This window comes from Ceratosolen solmsi, unplaced genomic scaffold (genome assembly GCF_000503995.2).
Source record: "Ceratosolen solmsi marchali unplaced genomic scaffold, CerSol_1.0 scaffold28, whole genome shotgun sequence".
Lineage (NCBI taxonomy): Eukaryota > Metazoa > Arthropoda > Insecta > Hymenoptera > Agaonidae > Ceratosolen > Ceratosolen solmsi.
Window position 1 is genome coordinate 5,484,612 of NW_011948429.1, and position 19,360 is coordinate 5,503,971.

Genomic DNA, 19,360 nt, shown 5'->3' on the forward strand with positions numbered 1-19,360 from the left:
AGAACATCTGCTTGAGCAGTCCCTTCTTGGGGCTGTCCTCCTCAACGACGTCGTCGTAATCGTTCTCATCGAAGGCGTCCCCGAAGAGCGAGCCGTTCTCGATATTTATGTTATTGTTGTGGTGGTGGTTGTTGTTGTTGGCGTTGTTGCTCGAGTTCATAGAGTCGTAGCTGGGATCGGTGATGCTGAGGGACCTCGAGTAGCTCGGGCTCTCGTAACGAAAAGCGATTGGCGGGGGCGGCGGGGGCATGCCGTAGTCGTTGTAGTTGTCGTCGCTGTGCACGTAGCGCATGAGGAACAGGGGCGGCGGTGGCGGCGGTGGCGGCGGCGCCCGCAGCTGCGGCCAGGGCTGGAGCTCGCAAGGGATGAGAAGTGGCGGGTCGTGGGCGCGGGGTTCGACGCTGAAGTGAAGCATCGCCAGCCTGTCCTGGAGCTCGTACATGTAGCACTGGTGTACTTGTCGGTGGTGCTCCGCGTGCTGCTGCAGCAATAGCTGGTGCTCGGAGTCGACCTCCGGGTAGACCGGGTACTGCTGATAGTGGTGGTACTGGTGGTGCTGCTGCTGGATTACGACCGCGAGATGTTCCTCCTCGCTGCAGGACGCTCGGCTGGGCGTCTCTTGTCACACGCAGTCCTCGAGTGACATGAGTAGCGGATTCACGTACTCGAAGCCTTCGAATTCAGTTTGGTCGATCCTGTCGATCACTCGCCTAGAACACGGTAACGCTTTCATTGATCCGTTTAAGTCGTTGAAGGGTCGAGAATTAAATCCTTTACAGCTACGTGGGTGTTGCAAGGTTCGGGTACACGTGCGAAAGAGAGAGAGAGAGAGAGAGAGAGAGAGAGAGAGAGAGAGAGAGAGTGGGGCGTGGCGATGCGGAGGGACGGGAGGGGGGTTTACCATAAAATAAGGCCCAAATGCTACCAAATGCTAGTGGCTGTCGTAACATTGCTTCTTCGTGAGGTGTTAGTAGCCGCTATTGGCTTAATTGGCGTTAAGAGAAAGTATCGACAATTTTGACTCGGGCGCATCCAGCCACTGCTACTTGCTTATTGACTATTTGAATAAAGAAGTGCAGGCGCGTTTATTTGCTGAGCAAGCTCAAATGTTATCTCGTAATTGGGCTATCTTGTTGGCGCTTCTTTCAAAGTTCAAATTGTCGAAAAGGAACTGTTTGATGACTTTTCGGGGAAAATGTTAATTTGAAGAGCAGATTCCAAACAACGAGTCAAAAGTAACGAAGAAATTTAATGAGAAAAAACCGGAATTTTATATTTATTTAGTATCTTGTGATTATGTAAAGATGTAATAATTAATTAAAAGTTGATGACAGCTATCATGGAATGGCATTAGTTCACCGAAATGTTTAATTAATAAGCGATTTATGTAAAAAGACAGCAGCTTGGTACTTCATTGTGAGCAGCATGCACCATCACGTGCCTCGAAGACAGTAAATATAAGACATTACAATGATGGAGATGTTAATAAAAAACGAAGAAAAAACACGTTAAAATGTCCGACACGTTGGTAAAATGTTTCACAAAGAATGACGCGTATGAAAAAGGGGTAAAGTGGCTACTCTATTATTCAGAATCGAAAGCCCTTGATATAATAACTCCAATTTCTTCCGTATAAGCAAGCAGATGATTCATCAAAGTTAACTCGTAGATCGTAAAGGCCTTTCAACAAGAGATAGCGCAAGGTAGGTAATTCGGGTACTATTTTAATGAGACCGACAGGCAAATAAGCGTAGCGAGAAAAGAAAGAGCGAGAGCGCATGCAAATTTAGGCGTAGAAGAGCGATAAAACGGGTTTAGATAGTTAGATAGATAGTGAGTTAGTGTATATGAGAGAGAGAGAGAGAGAGAGAGAGAGTGAGAGAGAGAGAGAGTGAGAGTGAGAGAGTGAGAGAGGTAGCTAGAGTAGCTTACGGATCATCGGGTGTGAGATGTACTGGCTCGTCTGTAAATTCGGGTGGGAAGTTTGCCAAATCGCGATCGGAATCCAAGCGCGGCTTGTAAGGCGGCGTGACCTGTTTCTTCTCCAACTGTAACACACACACACACACACACACACATCGCAAGGAATGTAAAGGGACAGAATTAATAGTTCGATCGAGTCGATGGAAAATTTAAATAAACTCGCACCGTAATATTAAGTGGTGCGAATTACTGTAAAATTAGGTACTACTTGAGACACAATTTGGCATTGCAATTTATCTTTCGAATAGTGAAGATTCGCCAGGCTTTACATGGCCGTATAAATTGCTTTTCTACATTGAGTTGGATATTAAATTAAATTTCATATAATTTGAGTGATTTGAATGATTAGCAGCCCATCGTCATTAAATTATGCATTTGAAAGATATTACGAATAAAAATAATCCGATTTCATAAATATGTATATATAATATATATATATTGCTAATGGTATGAAATACTGTTTTCTTAAAATCACTTAAAATTCGTGTCTGGTTTCTTTGTTTTTTTTTTTTTTTTTTTTTTGGTTTCTCTTTTAAGAATAAATTGAATTTGCAATATGTCATAAAGACTTTAAGCTTTTATTTGTATCGAATATATAGGAATTGGGTTGGTTGTCATAAGTTTCGCAAGAAATTTACAATATCAATTTATAGTATTTCTGAGGCATTTTATATATATATATATATATATATATATATATTCATGCGTAAAATTAATAATTAAATAAAATTAAATGCAAGCCCTAATCAAATAAAAATGATTAAATTGAAAATAATAATTGAATGAAAATTCGATTAAAGTTGTGACAGAGAATTGTTAAAGCGTATTAAAAAAATTCGTGACAGTTGAAATTTAACTTTTTACAGCTCCGCTTGCACTTGCAAAAGCAAAAAAGACCAATCTCAAATAGCAACGCCAGACACACAAAAGTTATCATTTTAAAAAGCACATTACTTTCAATTTATGAAAATGAATGGAATTTAAATTAATAAAATTACTAACGCGGTTAACGTAAAAGAACTGGGGAAAACGAGTTAAAAGTTTTTTTCTTTTTCGCTGCCAAGTGCCTGTGAGCTGTGCGTACCTTGCCGTTGGCTTTGACAATAATAAATAATGAATATTAATCTCGATTGTTCGTCTCGAAAAAGATAAAGGATCCGAAGAGTCGAGTTGAAATACAACGCGAACAAATAAATTTTAATTTAAATGCAGCCTCTTTATAATCCTGGCAAACTGCAAGCGGCACATTAATATTAATCCACTGCCTTTGGATTAAAATTAAAGTGAGAAAAACACTCGCGCGCGCACAGATGACACCCTTGCCAATCATTTACTTATGCGCATAAATCTCAATTGTGCTAAATCGCCAAATGCCGTGTATCTTAAAAAGCACAAAACTGCTTCCGCCATACGGCAATCAATAACCCAGTAAATAAAGGAAACATCAGATTATAGGAAATGATCGAAAGCTGCCTCACCATCTCCCAGTCAATGGCCTTGAAAAAGGCGTGGGTCATGATCTCTACGAAGGCGATGGGGCTCTTGTCGCAGCCCAGCCTCTCGGCCGGATTCTTACAGAGGAATCCCTTAAGGACGGAAGCGGCCTTGACGGAGAGGGAGCGCGGTATACGGATGGTCTTTTGCAGGATGACCTGGAAAAGGTAGTCCTCGGTATTCTGATCGGGATTTTCCGAGGCGCCGGCGATGTCGAAGGGGCTGCGCCCGGCGAGCATCTCATAGAGGAGGACACCGAGGGCCCACCAGTCGACGGAAAAGCCATAGTCCTCGCCTCGTAGGATCTCCGGGGCGATGTAGTTGGGCGTACCGCAGAAGGTCGCCGTGGTGTCGCCCTCGCGCACACCCTCCTTACACATCCCATAATCCGTGAGCTTTACGTGACCCTCGTGGTCCAGGAGGACGTTGTCCAGTTTCAAGTCGCGGTAGATGATTCCTATCCACGGATAATGTTTGTTTCATTATTTCGTTGATCTCAGCTGCGCGATATCGCCAACGCCATCGGTATATGCGCCAACTCGGGCCCTTCGTTCTATTCTTAACTTACATTGCTTTTTTTTTTGTTTTTGTTTTTGTTTGTTTGTTGGTTCGTTCGTTTGTTTTTTAATCAAATACTGCCGCTCACTACGGCCACTCGACCTCCTCACCTTACGTTACTCTATCCCCATCGCTTTTCCCCCAATTGCAAAAGCAGACCGTAAAGAATATTTAACCGTCTGTATTGAAATAATTCGAACGAGCCGGCGCTCTTTCGGGATTAACGATGCGCTCAACCCGTACGTGCAACGCGAAAAGTATATGCCAGGAAATTAGCTAAGCGATGTAATATTTGAATGCGTTGAATCGAACGAATAACGTACTTAATAATGCGATAATGCACCTCATTAAATATATTAAATATATATTGAGCTTATTCATTATTTAATTTTTTTTTATCCCTATTATAACATTACAGCTTGCTGTTGTTAAGCAAACTGAGAACGTTACAAATTTATACTGAAAAAGCTTCTTACCATTTTATTTTTTTTTTCCACCAGTTTACCCCGATCATTAGCTTACGCAATTTTCACTGTATTCGATTTATTATTGTTGCTATGATCACCATCACCACCATCACTACTATCGTTATTTTTTTTTATTATTTGTCCTCTTTTTAATATCGACGAATGTAACGAAGTAATTTAATTGATTTGAACTATCAATCGGATGTCTAATTCATGAGCTAAATTTAGTTTTTAAAACGAAACTTTTCTCGCACCTTATAACAGCGAATATTGTTCACATACGCAGGCATGGAGTATAAATAATAGTTCCTCCATTCTATTCGATAATTACCGATAAAGCCATTATTTATCTTGCACATTAATATTATTGACTTTAAACTGGCTTTACACGTATTTCAGTAACATTGAAAAATATTTCTAATTTCAGATATTGCTTTTAAATTATGTAGGAATACAGCGATCGATAAAGGCGCGGCACGATAATTCGTAAACTGGCATTTATAGAAGATCCCTTTTGCTTTCCATTATTCATTAATAATTTTCATTACGATTTAACGAACCGAACGAACGCGTACACTTGAATGGCATATGTGTAATAATATAAAGCATATAATTCACTATCCGATAAGTATTTTTCTTCCGTTTGAGCAAATGGGAAAAACAGCGTTGATTGCCCACAACAATATAAAAGCTTCACTACTTTATAAGCTCAACTCGTTTTAAAATTCACGTCCAGCGCACAAACTTCAGCTTGCTAAATTTTCAAACGAGCGCATTAACTCCTGGACTTCTGAATTTCACGCACGACATGAAAACTATCCTCGACCCCCACCCTGACTACAAAAAAACATTCCAATCACCCTCTGCGCACTGCAGCCATCACCTTTACTACCTTGGAGAAAATCGAGGGTGCGGCCACTCACCCTTGGTATGCAGAAAGTTGAGCGCAAGGCTGATTTCCGCGGCGTAAAAGCGCGCGTGTTCCTCCGGGAGGCGCCGCTGACGCTGCATGTGGAACATGAGGTCGCCACCTCGGACGAACTCGATGACGAAGAAGAGCCGCGAGGGAGTCTGGAAGCAGTAATGGAGACCGACGAGGAAGGGGTGGTTCGAGGCCGTCTCGAACACGTGCTTCTCCGTCTGCACCCAGTCGATGTCCTCATCGTCGGTCACAAGCGCCTTCTTTATCACCTTCATCGCATAGATGCGCTTCGTCTGCTTGAGCTCGACCATGAGGACCTTGGCGTAGGAGCCACGCCCAATTACGCGTATGAGCTCAAAGTCCGAGAGGCTGTACTGGCGGTCGCTCGCTCCCTCCGCACCGGCGACCTCATCCAGGGCGAGCTCCTCGCCCTCGACGTCACTCACCGCGCCTGTCCGTGCAAACATTACGGTTCAGTATCAGTAGTACTCACATTGTCTTATCTTGAGACTCGGCAAGCCAGACGATGACGATTGACGAGGACGACGACGGGGGCATCCCGAGCGGATGCTTCATTCGTGTTTACTGCTTTCTAGTATTGGGGAGTAGTCGGAAAGTAATTAGTCGATCTAAAATAATCTAAAGTAATTCTCGATCGCTTTGAGACGCTGTCACTACTAAGTATTAAATTATTTTTGCTTGATCATTTTGATATTTGGAGTTTAGCTGAATTATCGTAAAATTAGCAAAGTTATTGCGTTGGAAAAATTTGTAGCAATTGCTTGGATAATAAGGCCGAACAACCGAACCGTCGGTTAATCGGATAATTGTTAAGAGACGTCGATAAGTCATTTGACACATTTGATAGAAAATGTAAACGCCGGTATCGGCGCCAATTTCAAAACATCATCTTTTTATACGTTCGTTCCATCAATTGAACCACGAAGCAATTTTTAAAATGTAAATGTGCCGAAAGCTCTCGTTCGTCAGCCTATTTCATCAAATTCTTTTTCCGTCTGTTTCGACTAATGCTAAGTCAATCGATATGGCAATTTTTTTTCCTACCCCAAATTATCATAAATTATTACATTCTCAAATTGCGCTTATTTGAAGAAATCAATACAAATATAAATACCTGTTCCAGCCAACAGTGCTCTAAATACAATTTTAAAAGAAGTTCAGCAAAAAAAAATATTCATATACGTCGATATTATTAATTGATAGTAGACGACATTTTTTTAAATTATAGTAACGTAGGAAATAAGCAATCAATATATTATTCGATATACAGCTGGACAGATATAGACAATATTTTAAAGACTTTACGTATCTGATATTTTTGTATAAAGAAATTTGTAAAATATTGAACGCGTATAGATACGAGTTGTTGTTTCTTGAAGTATATTTAAAGAAATTTAAATGTATTGTTTGCGAAAAAATTTCTTACACATGATTATAGTGAATAAAATTTCATCAGAATAATATTTGAAACTAGTCTTTTGAAGCTTTACTAATCGCGTGTCCGCGTGATAATAATTCAAATAATTTCCGATCGATGTTTTTTTTATTTGTTTCGCAAAACTTTATTAAATTTATAATATACATATGTGTGCGCGTACGCGTGTTTGTTAGCAATCGATGTATAAAAATGCTTAAACAGCGCAATGATGGAAAACCGACTTTGAAGAATCTAATAGCCACTATTCAAGAGACGAATGTCGACAAATGTCGCTACTCTCTTCGCGTAGCACAAAGGTTAAAAGTGCATGGAGTAGATTTTATTCGTTAAATAAAAGAAAAGAAAAGAAAAGAAAAGAAAAGAAAAGAAAAAAACAAAAACAAAAACAGTGTTTAATGCATGGTTTTACACGAGTACGCAGCCGATCGCACTAGTTGACAAAGGTCAATAGTATTGCCGAGATTTCATAATAATGTTCGACGGGGCCGATCGGCCTTACTAGACAGAGGGATGCCCCTCCCTCCCCGTCTCCTGCCCGTTCATTATCCAGGGTCATTAGAGTCGATCGCCCTTATCGTCACAATCAGCGGAGGATCGAGCGCGTATCGATAATCGCTAATCGGCGCCTCCTCGGTTTGCGACTCACGATTGCGGTAGACATGCTCCTCGGCGGCGTTGCTCTCGGCGCCGTCGTCGTCGTGGTGCCCGGGTGGGCTCGACTGGGGCGAGTCCGGCTGCGTCTGTTCGCCGTTTCGCTCGGTACCCTGCTGCTCGCCCAGGGATAGCTGCTGCTGCTGCTTCTGGCGCAGGCAAGGCTTGCTCACCTTGTGGCACTTCTTGTGCACGAGGAGTTTGCACTGGATGCACTTGAAACCTTGGCGGCCGAGACCCCAGATCCTGTCCTTGCAGTACTCGCAGAAGGCTCGCTGGAAGTTACGGATGCGATATGAGCTTGGCCCTCGACCTGTTGGCGAATTCTCCAGGGCGGGGGATGCACCACGATTTTTCGCGAGTGATACGTGCTACATTGCGTTGCGTTGCGTTGCGACGCTCCCCCACCCCGGACACCGACACCCCCAACTACCCAACTACCCAACTACCCAACTACCCAACTACACGACTATCCGACTACCCGACTATCCGACTACCCAACCACTCAACCACCCAACCACCCGACTAATCAACCACCCGACTAATCAACCACCCAACCACCCAACCACCGGAGCTTAATTAATCGCGTTGAGCGCTTGCGCCCAAAGGGCCGATGATGTCGCGCGCCTCACCAGCGCAAATTTACAATATGTTAAGATTGTTGAGTTGTTAATATTGTTCCCCTTGCAAAATGACAATCGCGACTATATAGAAGAGCATAATTTTCCTACGTATAATGGTTGCTCTAAAATTCCACTTGGCCCCTCTGCCCCCTCCGCGACAGACATCATTCAAAGCAAGTTTCGGGCATATCGATCCATTTAAGTAACAACGCAAATGTGTTTTCCTTAAATACAATAGTTTATAATTAAAAAATGTAGCGTATCACTCGCGACTCGTAACTTTAACGTTAATTTGACCTAATAAATACATTGGTTTATCGTATTAATAATCTATTCGTCATAATACGTGAATATGAAAGATGAATTACAACAATACGATACGTCGTAAAATAAACAAAACAAAAACAAAAAACAAAACAAAAACAAAAAAAGTAAAATATTTTCGCTCATTTTTTAATAAAAAAAAAAAAAAAAAAAAAAAAAAAAAAAAAAAAAAAAAAAAAAAAAAAAAACTACAACTAATTATTACGGGTATTACAATATCCGCTTATTAATTAGAAAATCATCAAAATACAATTTACATTGTTTTACATTTAAAATTTGTGCATTTGACAATCGCGGTTAATGCGTATTAGAAGCACACGATTTTCCATACATATAAAACAGCACATTAACATAACTATATCCACATACGTTATATTATTCCATCTTTATAATAATTAATGAGCATTGACGAAGGATTTATTACAAGCTTTGTGAAATTTATTAAAAACATTGTGTTAAAAAAAAAAAAGAACAAAAAAAAAAATACTCTAATACTCTTGACAAATATTATATTTTTACGCATATAAAATCAGCGTGTGAGACATTTATAAGTGTAATAGACAAAAAAAATATAAAAGTATGGTATTCTTACCCTGTTGAATCGTTTAGCCTGGAATATGTGTCCGTTCACCCGATAAAGTTTTCTCCATCTGCGTGCACCACGTCTATAGATACTCCCTTTTGATAAGAAAATATATTTAGTGCTACGAACTTGGTTGGATACATGATTTAAAATTCAATTAGATTGAAAGAATTTGCTCTCCCAGATAAATAAATTATTAGAAAATTCGTAGGATATTGGTTATTAGAAAAATGGTCAATGGCTTCCAAACGGCACGAATTACGTAAAACGAAGTCTTACACATGTTAATACTTTATTTATCTATTTACTGAATGTCTTAACGATAGAAATAATTCTTTTTCGCACGCTACACCGATAATCTCATTTTAACATTTCAATAATCAATATGCGTAAAAAACAGTTTTATCGATAAGAATTTTAATTGAACTGCTGAGATTATTGGCAATTTTTTAACAAAAATGTTTTTTATCTTTGTATAAAATTCTAAATTTATTATAATAAATGGGAGAAAAATGTATTTAAAAGCGTAGACACGTTGTGATATGCTATTTACAGATGCGTAATTGTGCCGAGAATTAATATAGGATTAAACGATCGTTTTAGTTATTTAAAAAATGAATCGAGGCGGTATAATAATTTTTATTCTCCCGTTCGCTCTCTCTCTCTCTCTCTCTCTCTCTCTCTCTCTCTCAAATCTTAGCTTTATTTGCAGGAGCAAGTACAATTGAAGAAGCGATTATGTATATGTAGAGAAATACTAAGGTAACTTGATTAAGCATCGACATTTGTTCAGATATTGACATAGAAATTAATGTTATCGCCTTAACCATTAAGCATCGCGCGATATGATATTAACGCGGTCTGTCAACGACAAATCTCGCTCATTTCGCATATTCTCTTGAAATCTTGGAATGATGGAGAGACAGAGACGAGGAAAACATCGTCTGGGTCGGCAATATCTTCAATCTGTCGCATACTTGATTTTTAAAATACACTCTTCCGTTGCCTTTCGCTTTTCGTTTTAGCTCTTTCAACGAGCCCTATTCAACGTTCACTAAAAAGAGCGAAAAGATTATTTATATACTCTCCACCTTTCCATCGTCACTAGGGCGGCTAAATGAGAAACGAATACTCGCAATTGGAGACTCACGGAAAATGTCGTACTTCCTAATAATCCTCGTATCTGGTTAATCATTGCTAAATATTCGGGGACTTTTTTTTCCGGGCTACGTTAGTCAACATAATTCTCATTTATGATCAGTAACATTCTTTTTTTCTTTTTCACTATCGCATATGGTAAAGTAGGAACGAATGAAGGAATAAAAATACAAATAAAAAAAAAAAAAAAACATGCGTAAAACTAAGTTGGATGACAAAAGGAGAGAGGGGGAAGGTCACGTACGTACTAGGAAAGTTATCAAAACATTAACGTAAACCAGAGACAAGATGTAGCGGACGAAAATAATTCCGTAAAATATTCTCATAAAAGACTCTTTCGAAATTTCATTGGCCAAGGCCCTCAATACCTCGTAGGTTATCACTTTATTTCACGAATAAAATCCAACTCTATTCAGAGTAAGAACATTAGCCTGAAAAACAATAGCCAACTAATCCATACAAGATAACACGCAACGTCGAACGCATAACACATAGCACGAGATGGACTTTTACATTTATCTTTATTTATTTAATTATTTATTTATTTATTTTTAACACAACAACTCCGTCGGACTATACGTATTAAATAGTTCGCGTTGGGCAGCTCGTTGTGACCCAATCAATTGTGGCCAACAAATTTCATTCGACAGTTAACGTGGATTCGACAACGGACTCTCGGCTCCACGGACAGCTTCGCACTCATAAAGTAACGCGCCAGCGGCGACTCGATCCAAGGGCAAACGCGATCCTAATGTCACTATCCTGTGATGGGCTCCGCACCATCCTCGCGCTTCCCCCTCCCAACACCTTCTTTCGTCGACGAGCTATCGGCTATCTACATAGCCCTTTGGCAAAATCGCCCATCGGCCGAGCTTTACGACCCGAGCACCCGTTTTTCACATGGTAATCGTCGTACAGGGCGGCTTATCGGCACTCCGAGCGGCCCCGTGGAAGACGAAGCTACTCCTCTCCAAGGTGCCGCACGTGAGGAATCGCAGGAGGATCGCAACCGCCTCGGACTGCTCCATGTCCCGGATGGCATCGGAACGCGATCTAGTTATCGTCGCTCGTGCCTCGCGTCGACTGAGATCAAGTCTGGAAAATTCCCCCTAGCTTTCCCAGCCCGTACGACCGCGACGTATTTGTAAATAATAATCGCGAGTATTGTTGTCGGGAACGGAGGGATGCCTCGCCTCTACGGCGATTCCAAGAACGATTCCGAGGAACTGGTAGGTTCGGTTGGGCCACGCGCCTCGATCTCTCTCCAATCTCACGCTTGCTTTCTCCTGTATACACGTCATCGACGATTCAAACGATTCGACGATTGCGTCTCGCGCCTAGTCCTGCACCACCGACAACTGCCGATTCGGATTCGTACGACTTTTCGGAAGCGTAGCAATGCTTTCTTATTCCAACTCGTACGAATAAATTCCTCCGGCCATCAATAGGCTTTATACGTTCTCTACACAGATTATATAGATTGCCTTTCGATTAATTAATTAATTAATTAATTTCAATTTTTTTAATCTATGCAAATACATCGGTGTATGAACACGTGTGCGTAAGGCAACGAATGGATATTATATTTTAAAAATCATCACATTGAACAAATAACGAGCTATCTAATTGTATAGTATAAATCAATATAAAATAAATCTAATACAATAAGTTGAAAAGTGGTTGTGATAAAATTTGCTTTATCCCTTAAATTTGACATAAAAAAAGTAAAAGAAGCAGAAGATGAAGAAGAAGCAGAAGCAGAAGAAGATGAAGAAGAAGAAGAAGAAGAAGAAGAAGAAGAAGAAGAAGAAGAGGAGGAGGAGGAGGAGGAGGAGGAGGAGGAAGAGGAGGAAAAAGAGGAAGAGGCAGAAGAGGAAGAGGCAAAAGAAAAAGACGAAGAAGAAGATGATGATGATGATAAACAAATGGTCTATGAAATGAAAATTACAACTACTACATCATGATTATCGCTCAAATACTTTCAAACTTATTGCTCATGTTAATCATGGGCATACATATAAGTAAAACATTTGATACTCAATTCCATAATACTTTTGCATACATTTCTTTAATGAAAGTAATAAAATCATTTAAAGATTTATAATGAAATATATTTAGCGCTTTGATAAATAAATGAACATTAATATTTAATGGCTTTTTAAAATAGAAATTTGTAAAATGCTGGAAATGTTAAAATGTTTGTAAGTTATGGGATGACAAGCCAAAATTATATGGCGATAAGTAAATTTTCTTATTCGATTAAATTAAAATCACGACTGATTAAGGAAATAATGAACTTTGATGAAAAATTAATTTTATTAACGATTGACGGTACCTTTTCCTACGACTATTTACCATACGAGCCTCATTGAAAAAATAAACTTTTTACGATTCAAGGTATTTAAGAAAAATGTAAAATCTACATTTAAAACTACTGCCATTATCATCGTCGTCATCGTTATCATTATCATTATCATTATCATTATCGTTATCATTATCGTTATCATTATCGTTATCATTATCGTTATCATTATCGTTATCATTATCGTTATCATTATCGTTATCATTATCGTTATCATTATCGTTATTATTATTATTATTGTTATTATCATTGTTGATGTTGTTGTTGTTGTTGTTGTTGTTATAACTATTATTGTTGCCATTATTATTATTTTATTCCAAAAATAGTTCCACAATGAGCAAAACAACGAGTAAATTACAACAATTTTAACTTTCTTAATTGTATAATAGTATTGATAGTTGGAATTTAATGTAAAGCTGAAAAGTTTCTTTCATTCAATAATGTACAATAAGTATTATTTCAGTTTCTAAAATAAAATCTCTTAGAAACTTAGATATTTCGCAATGAACAATAATACAAGGTACTGGGCTACGAGAAAACGTGATTTAATAAATAATCTTTTAAAAATTTTAGCCATTAATATAAAGTTTTTGATCTAGCAACAATTTTCGAAAAGAATTTCGCATACTTGTCCTTTTCAAAAAAACAAAACAAATCCAAATAGCGATCAACTAAAATGCAATTTCGGTAAATGAAATATTTCTTACCTATTCCAAAAGCTTTTTTAACGGCTTCCATACCGTCACCTATATTCTTTATTTTCTTTGTTTTTATATAAAAATCAACTACGCTACCCAATGTTGTTTTTCCGTTCTATATTTCATTAAAAGCTGCCTTTATAAAATTACAAAAACAAAGTTATAATGATTGTACGTAACATATGGGAAGTTATTCGTTTATAAAAAGTTGTTAAAATCTAGGTAAGCAGAGACGAAATTGTATTTTATAAAAAATATTCCAAGTATTAACTGTGAGGGCTATATTACTTATTCATAAATAATTATGAGCAATCGGCTTTAAAGATTCAGTACTATTCAACTACAATGTTTCAATTTTTTTCATCTTTTTTACTTCCTCTTTCTTTTTTTTTTTATCCGAAGGATCGAAAGAATTTTTTAAGAAAAGGTCTACAATAAATATATTCGTCGTTGTACGAAATACCGTGAATATAAAACGATATTTAAGAGATGGAGAAACGACAGTTTACAGTTATGGAAAAAAGTTATTTTCCGTTTTAAATATTATCTTTGTGAGAATTTATGCGAAGATGTTAAGAAAAACAAACAAATAAAGAATAAAAAAAAAACAAATATATATATATATATATATATATATGTATGTATATATATGTATATATGTATATGTGTGTGTGTGTGTGTGCGCGCGTGCATTACTAAAGTCGATTATGTCATTAATTTTACTTTGACATAGTCATTATTGTATTCAAATATTGTTTTACATATTAGCAGAGTAATAATAATTATTTATTTTGTGCTTGTAAATTCAGTTGGATATAACATAATATAGTCTGCACTACGTTTTAATGAAATTCTAATTAAATACAAATTAATAATTTGGGAATACATATTTTGAAAAGAATTATCAATATGAAATGATTAATTACTCATTTATTTATAATATATTCGATTATAAATACTCTAAATTATTGGTTCAATATTTATTATCATTATCAATATTACTTAAAAAAAAATGAATCAATGATCTTTGAAATTTAAATATTTTCAATTAAGTTCAAGGTTCATTTGTGTTTGCATCGTAGCATACGGGAAACTTCCTGTTACTTCAATGTTTTTCATACGTTTCACTTTTACAAATAATATAATAAATAATATATAACAGATTAAGAACTTTAGAAAGCATTTTTTTTTTTATAATGATTGGTTATTTATGCTTAAAATAAGGTTGAACGTGACGTAATAGAAAGTACATTGCTAATGTATAACAGTTTAATGCAATAAATTGAAGTAATTTTGTACAATAGAAAATAATAAAAAGTCGGCAATAATTTGTTTAGTAGGATTAAGTAAATTGACGAAAAGATTTATGAATTTCACGATTTCAACATTATCGTGTGTAATGTTGTAAAAGATCATAGCACCGATAAAATCGCCAACGCTAAATCATATAAATTCGTAAGTCAATAAAAATGACCGAATCACTAGAAAAGCATACGAAATATAAAAATATGTGACTATAAATTGGTTTGTTATTAATTTATGGATTTTAATTCTTGTTAAAGCTTTAATCGTGACGGTTTCATAATGGATCGAGCTACTGTAATCTATGCAAAAGCAATTAAAATTGCATCAAATGCTATCGTATAATTGTGATATTTTGTTAGGAGGTGTTATTGTAAATACTTGGTTACGAAATGAAAATTGAAAACGCTCGAATTGACAATCAACGAGATCTTCATCATTCAGTATAATCTAATAAGTACAAAATACATCATGTAAATATGCCTGGGGATTATAAATAAATTAAAAAATATGATATAATTAAGCGTAAGGCAAGAGGTAAATTCACTTTTAATGAGCTTGCAATAATGTTGATGGTGAAGTGGAAGAAATGTATGGTTTAATAATACAAATATATTGGGTAGTCGAATATTTTACTGAATTAATTATCAGAAATTGTTATTACTCGAGGGGATAATTTTATAAAAATTGTAAAGTAATAATAATAATAATTGCAACAAACTTTAATGAATTATTAGCATAATTTATATCTTGCTTAGAGAATGATACATAGGCCGCTATAAATATTAAAAAGTTACTCACGATCTTTTAATATCAAATAATTTAATAAAGCAACTTGAGCTTAATACGATGTATTAAGTGAATATAAACGAACGTTGCATCACTGATTTTAACTGAAGCGCATTACGACATATTATCGCACGGTACATACGATTGTAATAGAAATAATTATTATTGTTGAAACGTGCTATTCTTTTAAGTAATGGGTATAATAAAATTATCGTTAATACACAAAGTGACATTGCATATTAATTTCCGTTATAATGTAAAAGTAATTAAAAGAAAAGCCGTGAGTGGATGAGAGAGAGAGAGAGAGAGAGAGAGAGAGATAACGAGCGAGAAGGTAAAACCAATCGAGCTGAATCCTTGATGATTCCCGAGGGATTCAATCAAAGTCCTTTTTCGAAGCAAATAAGCTGCGTGTGAGCAGAAAACTCTTAAGATTATCCAGCAGATAATAAATAGGGCGTTAAGCTTAGGATAAAATGTATCGTCGAGCGAGCATTAAATGAACGATTAAAAAGAAACGGATAAATGCCGACTGAAATAGAGGATGAGGTGGAATGGGATGGGGTGGGAATAGGGAGTGAGCGATGATGAGGATGAGGAGGAAGCAGGGGATTGGGGTTGGGGTTGGGGGTGGGGGGAGTGGGGGGAGTGGGGTCGAGCGAGCATTAAATGAACGATTAAAAAGAAACGGATAAATGCCGACTGAAATAGAGGATGAGGTGGAATGGGATGGGGTGGGAATAGGGAGTGAGCGATGATGAGGATGAGGAGGAAGCAGGGGATTGGGGTTGGGGTTGGGAGTGGGGGGAGTGGGGGGAGTGGGGGGGTGACAAGCAAAAATAGAGCGAGCGAAGAGAAAGCACGAAGAACAGAGAAAAAAGTTGTACTTACGATCCTCGCCCTGGCACGGCATCCCCGGTGCAGGTGGCACGGTCGGAAAGACTGCAACAGAATAAAAGGAGGTTATCAGGAGGAGCGAAAATAAGTGTCGTAGATCTCTCCCCCTCCTGACCAATGTCTACGTCCGTTCACGTGGACAACGCAGCAGCCCCATATAACGCGACGGCGGCCTCGTAGTTATCGCACTTATTAAAGGTCTCGTGGGGTAAAGTGTTCCAACGCGCGCGCGTGCGTGCGTGCGTGCGTGTGCGTGTATGGACGTGACCTACAATAGGAAGTGCTCGGTCATTGGGTGCTGATAAAATATTTCTCAGCCCCTCGGCCTCTTTAGTTAGAACTTTCGACTCACGATTCTAGAATTTCGATTTATTAGAATTCACGAAGCGAGGATTATGAAACGGATGATCGAGTCGGAAACTTTACTCAACATTTTTCTAGTTTGCATTGATCCGAGAAAATAAATAGGAAATTCCTTTGCTGTCCATTAAAGCGCCTTCTGTAATCATTTAATTAACAGCAAGTGAGAGATAATGTGCTGCACGTTTAATAATTCATAATGTTGTTTAACAGTTAAATCGTCGAGGAGCTGCTTAAAAAAAAAAAAAAAAAAAAAAAAAAAATTTCGGCAACGGACTAAGTGGCATTTAAGCATTAAAGACTAGTGGCATTAATATTTTTTAGAAAAGAGTTGAGACTAACCGTGCGACTGCCAGTCGAGCTGTAAACAAACAACTGTTTCGTATTGTTGACTATTAAAATAGTGAAATAAAGGATAAAACAACTCGGTCGGAGAGAAGCGCTGCGAAATTGCGATAACTAATGTTCGTGAGCATCGACGACATTTTAACGATGACGAGTTTACTCAAAAACAAAATGTTATCACGGTAAAGCTAAATAAATGTTAAGCGTCTTTAAAAATTAATCGTAAGCGCTGCATCGATGTGATATTTGTACATCCACTCGTTTAATTCCGATAATCACATGTAATAAAAGTCGGAGCTCGGGTTGAACCTGAAAGCGTAAGGTTTATTTGCGGGTCACAGCGACGACGCTCGTCCTGCTCTACCAAGGACCCCGACTAATCTCTCCCACCGTTTCTCAAAAGTCCTCATAAACAATACTGACGATAGATGATAAAACGTGGCGGATTTTAAAATTTTACAACAATCCTAACGTCCTAATTTTCTTTGCACTTTGACTCTAATCCTAAACCTAAACCCTACTTTTCGACACCGTTGGGTATATACCATTTTTTGCTAATATCCCCCTTCCCCCATACTCATTTTCGACTATTGATTATCGTCTCGAGCATCAAGGCGATGCATTAACCAAAGCTCGATTGTTTTCAACTTCACAACGCGAGGACACATTACACAAAAGTACAAAAGAATACGTGAAAAAGCCGATCGATAATGGATTTGTCGGGAGAAATTTAGCGACTCCGAGGTAAGCACAGCAGCAGCTCGACAAATATCAGGAGAGGTTCTCGTGCTCTCGTGTGCCCTATCGTTTGAGCGCGAAACAGCCCCAATTACGCACGTGCACACACCTTCTGTCCACGTTTCAGGCCCCTAGGGATTGTATGGGGGAGGAGGAGGGAGTTAAAGGGAGAGCCTCTTTCTTCTCTTTCAGCGACCGTGTTTGCCGAGAGACTCCGTGCGTGGCCACTTGGTTGCCTCTCCCTACCACCGCGAGGGGTTGAAAAACGGACGAGTACCAGCCGCCACCCCGTTAATTTCTCGGCCGCTTCGTTAATAAGCGCGCTCGTCGACCGAACGGCCTTCGCTCCTTTTAATTAAACGGGTGACTGAACGCGCGACGACGGATCACCCATATTCCGCGGGATAGTGATCATCGTGAATCGACGAGTTTGACTATGAGTCTCTGAGCCGTTACCTCGAGTTACCCCCGAGCCGCTCTTAATTAAGGAAGAGCGAAGCCAAGCCAAGCCAAGCCAAGCCAAGCCAAGCCAAGCCAAGCCAAGCCAAATCACTACTCTCTCTCTCTCTCTCTCTCTCTCTCTCTCTCTCTCTTTGTTTGGATCCTCGCAACCGGCGGCTGCGGCCTCGGATATACTACGAGATTGTCCGGGGCGTGCGCGTTTTCTCCGATGCGCCGTCTTTTGAAGTTGCAGATACATAGCGCGTACATGCCGCATGAGGGGATATTGATTTCGGACGAGCCGAGCCCTTCTGTCCTGGTCTTCTTCGTGGAGCGTTCGTTTACTTGCTCTGCCCGTTGGCTCGATCGTTTCTCTCGTTATCCATTTGTTTATTTAAATTGGTTGGAGGGCGGCTAGATCTTTCCGAGCGTCTCCTTCAACATCGCTAATGACTATCAATGAAAATTCCCGATGGCGGACGGGAGATGTGGCTCGTTCGCATAACAATGGCTTTCGCTATTCGCTACCGGGAATGATCGCTTTTAATTATTGTTGACGAGATGTCGGTCTTAGAAACGACAAATTAAAATAATAAGAAAGAAAGAGAGAAGAAAACAGAAATAACAACAATGAAGTTCTGGTTAGCGGGGGGGGGATGGCATCGGCTAAAACTCGGTTATTTTAATAGGAAACGACGCACGACAATAACGAAAACTTTAATTTTACGAGCATACTAAAATGACAATGTTATAACAAGATTATCATTACGTTAATCGTTGCGTTTGTCGTCTTTTTCTTCATCCACGTAGTGGCCGATAGGCTACGACTATGAACATTAGAATCGTTTATTCCAGAAATTCAGCCGTAAGCAGACGTAAACTGTGCGCCCACTTCTTTACGCTAATTATTATATTATCGTAGAGAATAATTAGTAACAGACAAATAAATAATTATGCCCTATTATGTGTGAAAAGTATGTTTAAATAATCCCATCGTCTCTGCCGGCAATCGATGAAAATGATAATAGCCAAGGACACGTTCAATACATAGCATTGTGACAGAATACGTGCGCGCGCGCGTTTGTGTTATTTTAATTATAACGTCGATCGTGAAGAAAAATTTATTAAATGACATCACGGACGATAAATGTTATTGTTGAATTGAAATTCACTTGTTTCGTTACGAGGATAAATTAAAACTTTTAT

The 19,360-nt window shown here is 38.5% G+C and overlaps 1 protein-coding gene across 1 annotated transcript in view; it reads right to left on the reverse strand.

Annotated features, from left to right (window-relative positions):
- Nucleotides 1–601: 601 nt before the first annotated feature.
- The window catches only part of aPKC (protein kinase C iota type), a 73,730-nt gene continuing 54,971 nt past the window's right edge, over nucleotides 602–19,360 (reverse strand). The window contains exons 4-10 of the mRNA XM_011501640.1: nucleotides 16,265–16,315; nucleotides 9,074–9,159; nucleotides 7,530–7,809; nucleotides 5,426–5,875; nucleotides 3,462–3,934; nucleotides 1,933–2,048; nucleotides 602–710 (exon numbers count right to left, since the gene is read on the reverse strand). Of these exons, the coding sequence (XP_011499942.1) occupies nucleotides 623–710; nucleotides 1,933–2,048; nucleotides 3,462–3,934; nucleotides 5,426–5,875; nucleotides 7,530–7,809; nucleotides 9,074–9,159; nucleotides 16,265–16,315 (1,544 nt within the window). The 3' untranslated portion in view covers nucleotides 602–622. The remainder of the gene's footprint in view (nucleotides 711–1,932; nucleotides 2,049–3,461; nucleotides 3,935–5,425; nucleotides 5,876–7,529; nucleotides 7,810–9,073; nucleotides 9,160–16,264; nucleotides 16,316–19,360) is intronic.